At 37.1% G+C, this 13026-nt stretch overlaps 1 protein-coding gene across 2 annotated transcripts in view; it reads right to left on the bottom strand.

Annotated features, from left to right (window-relative positions):
* The window catches only part of PSPC1 (paraspeckle component 1), a 70782-nt gene that overhangs the window by 26033 nt on the left and 31723 nt on the right, over nucleotides 1–13026 (bottom strand). For both annotated transcript variants that reach the window (XM_003413965.4, XM_064275403.1), the window contains exon 5: nucleotides 5699–5783. In XM_003413965.4, coding sequence (XP_003414013.1) covers nucleotides 5699–5783 — 85 coding nt within the window. The remainder of the gene's footprint in view (nucleotides 1–5698; nucleotides 5784–13026) is intronic.

Genomic DNA, 13026 nt, shown 5'->3' with positions numbered 1-13026 from the left:
TCATGGATTGAACTGTATTCCCCCAAAATATCTATCAATTTGGTTAGGCAATAATTCACAGTATTGTGTGGACTGTCCACCATTCTGCCATCTGATGCGGTTTTTCTATGTTTGTAAATCCTATCTCTAGGATGTTAATGACTTGCGATTAGTGGCAGTTATGTTAATAAGGCAGGACTGAATCTACAAGATTAGATTGTTTTAAGCCAATCTCTTTTGAGATGTAAGACAGAGAAGCCAGCAGAGACATGGGGACCTCATAACCACCACGAAAGTACAGCCAAGAGTGCTCGTCCCTTGGACCCAAGGTCCCTGCGCTGAGAAGCTCCTAGTCCAGGGGAAGACTGATGACAAGGGCCTTCCTCCAGAGCCTAGAGAGAGAGGAACCCTTCCCCTGAAGTTGGTCCCCTGAATTCAGACTTCTAGCCTACCAGACTGAGAGAGAAACTTCATTTTGTTAAACCCCATCCGTTTGTGGTATTTTTGTTATAGCAGCACTAGATAACTAAGACATGGACAGAGTAGAACTGCCCCAAGGAGCAACTGGTGGAATCGAACTGCCAACGTTTTGGTTAGCAGCCTAAGCTCTTAACTACTTCGCCACCAGGGTTCCTTTAATGGCTTTGTTGTTGTGTGCCATCCAGTGGATTCCGACTCATAGTGACGCCAAAGAACAGCGTAAAACTGCCCCATAGGGTTTCCAAGGAGCCACCCACCTTTTGGTTAGCAGCCTGAGCTCTTAACCACTATGCCACCACAGCTCCTTAATGGCTACAGATTCCTTTTATTTCTTTTGTCTTGAATGTATGGGGCATATTTGACTATTATTAGTATTAAAATAAGTTCCTAGACGCACGGGTTTTTTTCCCTTTCCTTGATACACAGTGCAAAACTATTAAGATTAAGTTGATCACATTTTAAAAACCAAGATTCTTACAGTTAATTTCAAAAGAAAGCCCCAGTCACCAAAGAATAAGGCTATAACAGATTTATCACTGTTTGCGTCTGTTACAATTTTGCCAAGCATAAAGGTTATCCATCAAATTATCACCTCACTGTTGAAATATTTTTGTTGTTTATGCTTCAATTATCTGAATTTTAAACTGAACTGATGCACTTACATACCAAATTAATATGATTACATAACGAAGAAAACCTTGTGCACAGAAGAATATTTATCACATCAAGCAAACAATATTTATTTTATGATTAGATTTTCCAATACAGCTGCCGTACAGATGATTCTGACTCATACCAACCATATGTGTCAGAATATAACTATGCTCCTCCATAGAGTTTTTGATGGTGGTGATGATAAAAATACACAGAGCAAAAACACAGACCAATTCAACAGTTTCTACACATACAGTTCAGTGACATGGATTAAATTCTTCAAATTGTACAACTATTCTTACCCTCCTTTTCTGAGCTGTTCCTCCCCCACTAACAAACTCATTGCCCCCTAAATTTCCTACGTAATCTTTCAAGTTGCTGTTGTCAGTTCAATTCCATACAGAGAGATCTTAAATGAGCACAATGCTCAAGGCAGACATTCTTTACTAGTTTAGCTACGCTATTGTTTGGTTTTAAGAAGGCTTCAAGGGATTTTTTGTTTTATGGTTATCTTAGGGCAATAGTTAAAGGGCTTCATTCAGCTTCCGAGGCTCCAGAAATTCTGGAGTCCATGATAATTTGAAATTCTGTTCTGCATTTTCCGCCCTGTAAGCAGGATTCTTCTACAGAATCGTTAATCAAGATATTCAGAAATAGTAGCCAGACACCATTCAGTTCCGGTCTCATGGCAAAGGGGGCAGTTATTCACGAAGGCAATTAGCCATATATATCATTTCCTCCTCCTATTCCTGATTCTCATTTCTCTGTTGCTCCTGGTGAATAGAGAACAATTATTTCGCCTTGGCTGGCCACTGGCAAACTTTTAAGACCCCAGATGCTATGCATCAAACTAGAAGGTAGAATAAAAACACTAAACCCGCTATAAGGCCAATTAACTGGAATGGCCGAAGAAACCACAACCCTAAACCTCCAAACCAAGGAATCAAGTTCCATGAGGTATTTGGCTGTATACATAAGCAGCCTCAGCAGCTACTTTTTTTTCTCCCCAGTCGTTGTTGTAAATATATATATATATTACACAACTTTTGCCAATTCAACTTTTTGCAGGTGTACAACTTACTGACAGCACTTATGATAATTGGCTGTGCAACCCTACCCTTAATCAATGTGATTTTTCCATTACGGTAAACTGAAACTCAGTACTCCATAAACAATAGACTGTACCCACGTATGTCAGAGTAGAACCATGCTCCATAAGGCTTTCAATGGTTAGTTTTTTGGAAGCAGACTGCCAGCCCTTTCTTCTGAGGTACCTCTAGGTGGATTTGCACCACCAACCTTTCAATTAGCAACAGTAAATGTTTGCACCACCCAAGGATCCCCAAGATAAGCTACCACAAAGGACCACACTGACTAGACAATAATCACTATTATGTGCAGAAGGAAGCATTCATAAGCAAACTCCCCTGCCCCATCATCACACTTCATTAACCAATTGAAGAAATTCCCATAAATGTCCTTGAATTTGGTTTTGTCAAATGTTTTCTCATAACTGAAATGAAGTTAGGCATTTTGGGCAAGAATATTACAGAAATGATGATGTGTCTTTTTCAGTTCATCATAACACGGGGTTCCTGATGTCAGTATGTCTTATTCTGGGTGATATTAACCTTAATTACTTGGTTATGGCAGTATCTACCAAGATTCTCCACTTCAAATTTACTATTTTTCCATTGTACTTAATACAGACGAGACTATGCAAATCCTGTTTCTCATGTTTTCGTCCACCAATGTTGGTGTCCATGAATAAACATTTCTATAATAATAACTGCTATAAAACCCATTGCCAACGAGTCAATTCTGACTCATACTGACCCTATAAGGACAGAGTATAGAACTGCCCCATAGAGTTTCCAAGGGGTAGATTATTACTATAGTGTTTACCTATTTCCCTCATTGCTTCCACATTTAACTGGAATTCGTCAAGAAAAAGCTGTCCTTTGCCCCCATTTATTTATTCGATTGCTGATATCAGTATGAACTCCTGGATATTTCTTTTATGGTTTAAAATCTAATACCACCGTGATTTACTTTACTGCAGAAATTGTTTCAGCTTTGGCCATTAGGAATTCCTTCAGGTTGGCTCCTGTGTTCTTTTGACACGCTCCACCTTTTTTTGAGTACTTCCTTACCTTCTTGTATAAGATATTCCACGTTCATCTTGAATTTTCCATGCCCCAGTCCTGGAATCAACCACTTTTTCAAAGAACCCTGATTCCTTTTAATGGAGAATGGTATTTAAAAACCAAAATCTAGATGCTAGATAGAGTGTTTCTGGGATGACAGTGGACAGGGTTATGAAATATATGCATGCATATTTTTATACTGTCATAGACTAAATTGTGTCCCCCAAAAAATATGTGTATCAATTTGGCTAGACCATGATTTCCACTATTGTGTGAATGTCCACCATTTTGTCATCTGATGTGATTTTCCTAGATGTTGTAAATCCTATCTCTAGTATGTTAATGCCGTGGCAGTTACGTTAAGGAGGCATGACTCAATCTACAAGACTGGACTGTATCTTGAGCCAATCTCTTTTGAGATATAAAAGAGACATGAGCAGAGATACATGAGGACCTCATACCACCAAGAAAGCAGCGCCATAAGCAGAGTATGTCCTTTGGACCTGGGGTTCCTGTGCAGAGAAGTTCCTAGACCAGGAGACTGATGACAAGGACCCTCCTCCAGAGCCGACAGAGAAAGATAGCCTTCCCCTGGAGCTGGCGTCCTGAATTTAGACTTCTAGCCTGCTAGACTGTGAGAGAATAAATTTCTCTTTGTTAAAGCCATCCACTTGTGGTATTTGTTATAACAGCACTAGATACCTAAAACACATACTCATACATTTTATACACAAATATATTTCTGCATCTATCTACATATACTAAGTATCACTGAGTCACAGTGATATCTGATTCCAATCCAACACATTTACTCATTTTAATTCTAGCCCTTTTCCTCCTATTCCTTCTTTGTCCAACAATGAGAAACCCAGCTCTCACTATCTGTATTTGTTCATCTGGTCACGTAAGTAAGTATATACACAAAGTAGTTTAGAATTGCTAACCTATATCCCTATGACAAACACATATACTAACTAGGTTATAGGACTGATGTACAATTCTTCTTGTCATTAGGCTTATAGTGTGAGTCAAGGTACTGCTTTCTAAACTTATTTAGATTATCATTTTCTTTCCCAATCTCTTTCAGGGTAGTTATGTTATTCATGTGTCAAACAGTTATGTTCACTTATTCTGGTCTCTGTAGCCCATTTTTGGTCCCCCCACACTCTGCTCAGTTTTATTTTTATTTTATGAGTATGTAAAGGGCAGTGTGCTATTTTCAAAAGCCTAGATGTCAAGTCTAAATATAAGAAGAGAAAACTAGATTCGGATAGTGTTTTAGTTAAGGGAGAGGAGGTTTTTCCCACTTTTTTGTAAAAGTGGAAGAGGCTTAAATCTGTTTATTTAAAAAGACGAAAAAGAAAAGTCAAAAAAAGGTCGCTGAGGTAAGCAGTTCATGTGGGAAACTGCATACAGCAATGGTTCCCAAACTTTAGGGTGCATCAGAATCATCTGGAGGGCTTATTAAACACAGATGGCTGGTTCCCACCCTAGAGTTTCTGATTCAGTAGATTTGGAGTGGGGTCCAAGATGTGCATTTCTAACAACTACCCTGATGACAATGCTGCCACTGCTGGTCCAAAAACCCTAACTTTGAGAATGACTAAAACAAAAACAGAGTAGTCCCAAAATAGGAATATATATATAGTTATATAACCAGGTGCAAAGACAAAGTTGGAAAAAAAAAAAAATACTTCAATTTAGTCAATATCACCTATCTCCAGAATGTGAAAATACAACACTCATTCATGGTTTTTTATTTTCTTCTTTACATGTTGACTTTCCCATGAGCACTTTACTTTTTCTGCCATGAGCACTTACTAGTTGTACATTTCACAACTGAACACTACAGACATAAGAAAAGCTGTTAATTTTTGTTTATATATCTTAGATCAACCACTCTTCCAAACTTCCTTACTAAGCTTAAAAAAGATTTCCAACTGATCATCACAGTTGTCTATTATGTACTAAGATTTTAAATGTCCATGACCCTTTTACCATGGATTTCACTTCCAGAAATCTCTTGTTTTTAAACAAATCATCAAAAGCACAGATGCATAAATATGTTTATAGTAACTACATACTTAGGAAAAAGATAAAAACTAAGAACAATTCAAATATATCCATCACTGGAAAAAAGGTTCAATGAATTACAGCACATTCTTACAATAAATTACATGCCTAAACCTCTTATATAAGTTCACAGTTATGCAATCAAAGTGCCTTAACAAATCAAACGATTTTAAGAATAACAAAGAATAGTGCTAGAATGCTGAGTAATTCCCTATGTATGGTCAAAAATAGGCAACATTCTGATTTTTTCCTACATTTCTCAGCATGAAAAACTTGTTTATAATGGACAGTAGGGAGTTTTACTAGTAACACACACAATGCAAAACATGCATATTCACATTTATGTTACAATGTGAATCTTTTACCTTAGTTGTATTTGTTTGCGTTTTTGCAGTTCTTGGTTTCTGAGTTCTTCCAAGCGCCTGAGTTCTTCTTGACGCCTCATTAGATCTATAAAATATTGATTACATATTAATATTTTAAGCTTTCCTTTCTGTATTTTTATATCAATAGGCACAGATAACTCCTATTGCAAGGAACATATTCAGTAACTTATTCACATTTGTATATCTAACTCCTCTTTGTTTATTAAGCATTTTATAATGAAAAATTAAAAGCTGTGAAGTCATCAAATTACTACCCTTTCTGGGCCTGTTTCTTCGTGCGTATACAGAGAATAAAGTCTAACCTTATGTTAAGAAATCAAAATGGGTAATAATATTTAAACACAGGACCTGCCATATTCCAAAAACAGAATAAATGATAGGTATATTACTCCATCTTTTATTTCCATTTTTTAAATGAATTACAATTTTTCCAGTACCAAGGGCAAAGCCCAAAAATATGCACTGGGAAAAGACACCAGTGAAGGGTACCTAAGAGCCAGACCAGATAATCAGTATGAATGACAAGACACTGTATAAAACTCAAATAAAGATCATCCCTCCCAACACAATCAGGGTAAGATTCCTCCTGCACTAAGTCAATGTTCTATGAAAGGGGGCAATTAGAGAATTCTTGAAAAGGGAGAAAAGGCTGAATACTGATGTGAAGAAGGCCATTTTAAACAAGAAAAGCATCCTTGCTACCAACAATCCTTGCCGTATCATCAAGAACAGGGGCTGCAGATGAAAAATACATTTGGTTCTGTACTTCAATGAAGCAGTATATAAGCCTCCCAACTTCTATAAATTCTCATCTGTAATATCTTACAAAGATGTTTGCACATATACGAAGGTTAAAAAACATCAAAATACTCTGAAGAAGACAATTATTTGCTGTTTTTATTTTCCTTCCCTCATTATCATATTGTCTGAGATTTATAAAATGAACATACATTATCTCAATTCAATGTTTCTTAATAAATTCCTATACTTAACAGCTAACAACAGAATACTAATAGTAACAGCAACCATTTTATGTGCATTACAAATAGCTCCTTCAGGCATCATAACCCTACAAGGGAAATGTTTTAGTTATCTAGTGCTGCTGTAACAGAAATACCACAATGGATGGCTTTAACAAAGAGAAGTTTATTTTCTCACAGTAAAGTAGGCTAAAAGTCCAAATTCAGGGCGTCAGCTCCAGGGGAAGGCTTTCCATTGTACAATCAATTTTGAGAACCACGCAACTATAATTCTTTTTGCTGAAGGAACTTAGTATAGACCAAAAATATATAATTTACTTAAGATTCCTAAGAGGAAATGCTTCATTAAGTCAAAACATAGCATGTTTCACTATCACTACCCAAGAAAATCAATTCTGTATATCCCAAAACAAATTTATGCATGATTTGTTTTAAAGGGTAGCTGTTCTTAATGAGGGACTACCTACCATATTAGGACCCACTGTGCACACAGCGGTTAGGCGCTCAGCTGCTAACCGAAAGGTTGGCAGTTCAAACCCACCAGTCACTCCTTGGTAGGAAGATGTGGCAGTCTGTTCCCATAAAGCCTGGAAAATCCTAATGTACAGTTCTACTTTGTCCTACAGGGTTGTTATGAGTCAGAATCGACTCGATGGCAACAGGTTTGATTCTGGTTTACCTACCACATATGATAATAAATGTGAAAATCTGCATTACATTTTCTTCCATGAAAAGAAAGAACATGATTTACTTGCCCCAAACAATTGCACGTGCTACTTTTAAACTACGCATTTGAAAAAGCTGTGTCAACCTCTCCTCCTTACCTGTAACACTGGTATAATGGTACAGTTAACTCAAACGTTCTCACAATCAAATTATCAGATAAATACAGTTATTTGATATTTAGTAGAATGACCATCAACTTAAAACAAAGTACTATTTTACACTTAATAAGAAAAAAAGTTGATTAATATCCAAAGTTCCTGATATTTCATTAACGCTTATAATTTGTACACTGTCATAATACCAGCCCCCTTCTGGAGAAAAAGTTACAAAAAAATACATAATGAGAAGTGTTCTTATCCTCTGATCCAGTAAATCACACATAGGAATTTCCTTAATAATCCATATATATGAATATTATCAGCTGCAGCACTACTTATTACTAAGCCAAATAACATTTAAAAATGCTCACATGACAAATTTAAGGATAAAAAAACATAAAAACAGTACCTATACTATGATTTTAATAAAGCATAAATATGGGCACACAGCAAAAGAGAATGTACGCAAATTACAAGTCCAATTTGCTAGACCGTGCGAAAGTGTTTTCTCAAATGAATATCCATCATGTCATGAAAGCTGAACATATACCCTCTAAGAATTGCACTTCCTAAAAGTTGAGATTTGAATCTACACATTGAAAGAGCTTATCTAGTTCCCAAAGAATAGTCAAAGCATTATGGTCCGCAACAAGATATATCTTGAACAGAAAGATGGATAGCTGGAAAGATATAATAGAGCAAGTACAGGAAAATGTTAACATTAGCGAACACCTGAAAATTCTTTCAACCTTATGTTTCAAATTTTTCATAACACAATGTTGGGGGAAGGGGGGAATATGCCCTCGATAAGTTACTGGAATCCAAAAGAGAGATTCCACATGGAAACCAGGTAAGAGGATGAAGTCATGTACAAGGGAAAAATATTTCAGGCTTACTTCAGACCTCTCCATAGAAACATTCAATGCTAGAAGACAATGAAATTATATTATCTAGTATTTGAAAGGAAAGGGGGAAAAAGACTAAGAATTTCATACCAGTTCAAAGTACAAGGATCACAGATATTTTAGAACATACAAAAACTCGAGGAAAACTGTTCCTATAAGCCCTTCTTACAGGAATCAATAGAAAATATCAGGCAATCAAGTCATGAGCAGAAAATCCTGACTAAACTTCTTGAAGACAGATTTAAGATTTTAACCATAATCTTCGTATGAAGTGTTCAACGTTAAATCCAGACAAATAAGCAAAACAGTGAATAAAAATCAGAAGAAAAAAAAAAGGAGGAGCAAAAAATGCCTATTTCCTCATTCCATTGTTTTATTTTATAGTTGGGAATCCAAAGATATCATTTAAGGAAAATAAATATACTTCTATTACTTATGCATTGGCACAAGGCAAGCACAAAGAATGATAATGCAATCAATACCTTCCTGATGGAAGGGACAGAGTAAAGCAAAATACTGGTACAGAGTTAATATGATCTGCTGAGAGTTACAGAAAAGTTACAGTAACAAAGGTTAACTTAACAAGAGTAATCATGAAGAAAATTCAGGAACTGCTTCCTATGACAACGATAAAGAGATGGAGAGGGAAATAAAAATAACCAGTAACGACTATAATGGGATTTGGATCTAGAAAGGGCTAAATGAACATCAGTGAAAGAAGTGTTAATGAAGCAATCAGTATAAGGTACTACTGTGTCCAATAAAAGGAATCTTCATTTATAAAAATTTGCTAAGATACATAAATATTCATTGCAGCAGTATTTCTAGTAACAAGTGAAAAAAGAATCTATCAACAGAGAATGAGCTAAGTAGCATTAAATATGTATGTGCTTAGGTAGAAAGCAAAAAAAGCAAGGTATAGCATAAGATAACCGTTGTCGTGTTATAAAATAAATACACATACACACACACACAAGTCCTAGATGAAATACAAAACTGTAGAACACAAGGGGGAAGCTGTTAATTCAAAAAACAAAAGGAAAAGTCTCTGGGTGGCATAAATGGTTCAACATTGGACTACCAGCCAAAAGGCTGGCTGTTCAAATCCACCCAGAGCCACCTCTGCAGGCAGTCCTGGCGATCTGCTTCCAAAAACTCACAGCCTTGAAAGCCCTATGAAACAGTTCTGCTCCGCACACATGGGGGTCACCATGAATCCACCCAATGGCAACTAACAACAACCAGCTCTAACACCAACAGTGAAATTACAAAACTGCCAGGTTTAGGGTCCAAGTGAAACCATAAATGTCTGACTGATTTGTGTAGTTTGTTTAGCTGGGTTTTTTGCTTTGTTTTGTTTTGGCTTATTTGGCATCAGAACAGTTATTCAATGACTTAATTATAGCTGTTCAGTAAACACTTACTGAAGGGGAATCAAATGAGAACCTGGATTTTATCCTGAAAAAAATGACAATCTACTAACAGGATTTATAGATGAATTAGAATCAAATTTTCATTTAAAAAAAAAAATACTGGACTTAGTATATAGAATGTTTTATAGAAGGCCATGATTAGAAGGCTGGAAGTTCAGAAAGAAGGCTATTACAGAAACCAGGAAGACTGTCTGTGGTGCCTTGATCTCCGGTGGCAACCAAGGGAGTGTAGATGTTTACTGAAAAGAACAATTTTTTTTAAACAATATTTTACTGTCTTTTTGGTGAAGGTTTACACATCAGTTTAGGTTCCCATTCAACAATTCCTACACAGTGATATTGGTTACATTCCTCACAACGTGTGAACATTCTAATTATTTCTGTTCTGGTTGTTCCATTTCCATTAATCTAGTTTCCCTGCTCCCTTACATTCTCATCTTTGTTTTAAAGGAATTGTGGCTCGTTTGGTCTCATACAGGTGATTTTGAAAAGAACAAATTTTAAAAATATGAAAAAAACAAATTAAGAGCAAAACAAAAAGCAATTAGATGCTTATTTTAAGGAATACAGGAGTGAAGCCAAGACAGAGGCTTAGTCAGACACACCATACTGTCCCTCTATGGCAAGACCCAACAAACTAAGTGAGGCGACACAAATGACAATCCTACAACCCTGTGCATCAAACGAAAAGATAAAGAATCAGATTGAACACTGACTAGAACAAGAAACTGAACAAAAACAGCGAATGAGGAGAGATACGGAGTGGAGGTGCTCTGATGACCTGCCTAGCACAGCATGCCATCTGGAGACAAAGCCAGTACCAAATCTGGGTGAAGAGCACAGGAAGGTAACTTCACGGAATGACCAACAGGAAACAGAGAAGCTGTGTAGACACACCCAGAATGAAGCTAGGATGAGGACATGAACCAGAGGAAAAAAATGCAAGAGCTTTCGAGGTCCCAGCATTCACACAACAGGAAAAGTGCCAGGATTCCAAGACAGGGAAACACACAACTGGCACACGGCATATACAGAGTTAATAGATTCATAGTGTGACAACAGGAGGTCCAATACCCAACCAGACTCCAGGCAGACCCCCTCCTCATACTTGGTCAGGGCCAGGTCTCAATGGCTGGCTACAGTCATTAGGAAGTGCCCAGGCACTGACCTCCCCTCACCCTTCTGGTGATTAACAGCATGAACCCCCATATCTGTAACACCCAGACAGCTGAGGACCACAGTACTTGCCTCCTCTTCCCCCCCATCCCCGTGGTCCACCACCCTTCCCCTTCCCCCTGCAGTGACCAGGGGAGAGGAGGGGGAGTGCTCTCCAGCCACCTGCCCTGCCCCAACACCACTAGACCCACCTAGCAGGTGAGTGCTCTTGTGCTCCCAGCCACAGGCCACACAGCCCCACCCACCAGGCCAGTGGCTGGGAGCATACCCTGGGCCATAGGCAGCATGACTGACCCACTCAGGCTGATATATCAAAACAAAAGAATCAGGACAAAACAAACAAACTTACAATCAATATATAAATAACACCCTAATGCCTCAAACTATTTAACAAATTATATAAAGAAACAGGATATGATGGCTCAAATTAATGACCAAAATTCCTGAAGAAGAAATGTAATACAACTACCTGATAAGGAATTCAAAAGACTTATATAAATGATTCTCAAAGAGATCAAGGAAAACACAAAGCCCTAGAAGAAACTAAGAAAACCATACAAGAACAAAATGACAAAGACAATTAGAAACCATACAAAAACAACAGAAATCCAGAGGCTTAACAATAAAATATCAATAACAGATAAAGTAATGGAAGGACACAGAAGTGGAACTGAATTAATGGGGGAAATAATCAGCGAAACAGAGGACAAATTCCTTGATACTAACTTATTTGGGGAACAATCAGAAAAAAGAATGAAGAAAGTCTAAGAGTTCTGTGGGACACCATCAAGAGGAATAATTTATGCATAATAGAAATTCCAAAAGAGGAAGGAAAAAAGAAAACTACATGGAGAATTACTGAAGACATATTGGCTGGAAACAACTCAAATATCATGACAAACGAGACAGTCAACATCCAAGAAGCTGAACAAACCCCCAACAAGATAGAATACCCCCCACCAAGAAAACCACCAAGGCATATCAAACTCCCCAAAACCAAAGACAATGAAAAAATTATGAAAGCAACTCATGAAAAACAAAATATGATTTACAAAGGGGCACCAATAAGACTATGTGCTGAAATCTCATCAGAAACCATGCAGGCAAGAATGCAATGGGATGACATATATAAAATCCAGAAGGAAAAGAACTGTCAACCAAGAATTACATATCAGTAAGAACGTCTTTCAAAAATGACAGCTAAACTGAAACATTCCTAGTTAAGCAGAAACCAAGGGAATCTGTAAAAGCAAGACCAGACTTAAAAGAAATATTAAAGGGAGTCCTTCAGAGAGACACCTAATGAAATCAGACAATGACCTAAGATAAAGCCACAGGACAACATCACCTGGATATCAACCCAAAGACTTCACTAAAGAAAAATAAAGCTAAAAAAACTGACTACAGGGAACCAGAGGAATTAAGCTGTAAACAACAACAGCGTCAGAAGTGGGGAATAAAAAATGTAGTCATACAGTCTCTTCAACAAATGGTGCTGACATAACTGAATATCCATCTGCAAAAAAATGAAACAAGACCTATACCTAACACCATGCACAAAATCCAACTCAAAAAGAATCAAAGACCTAAATATAAAATCTAAAACAATAAAGATCATGGAAGAAAAAATAGGGACAATGCTAGAAGCCCTAATACACGGCATAAACAGTATACTAAACATTACTAACAATGTACAAACACCACAAAGGAAATTAGATAACTGGGACCTCCTAAAAGTCAAACACCTATGTTCACACAAAGACTTCACCAAAAGAGTACGAAGATTACCTACAGATCGGGAAAAACTTTTTACCTATGACATTTCTGATCAGCATCTGATTTCCAAAATCTACATGATACTGCAAAAACTCAACTACAAAAAGACAAATAACCCAATTAAAAATGGGCAAAGGATACGAACAGGCACTTTACCAAAGAAGACATTCAGGCTGCTAATAGATATATGAGGAAATGCTCACAATCATTAGC

The sequence above is a fragment of the Loxodonta africana genome, chromosome 23 (assembly GCF_030014295.1).
Source record: "Loxodonta africana isolate mLoxAfr1 chromosome 23, mLoxAfr1.hap2, whole genome shotgun sequence".
Lineage (NCBI taxonomy): Eukaryota > Metazoa > Chordata > Mammalia > Proboscidea > Elephantidae > Loxodonta > Loxodonta africana.
Note: the sequence above shows the minus strand (reverse complement) of the source record. Positions and strands in the feature narration are given on the sequence as shown.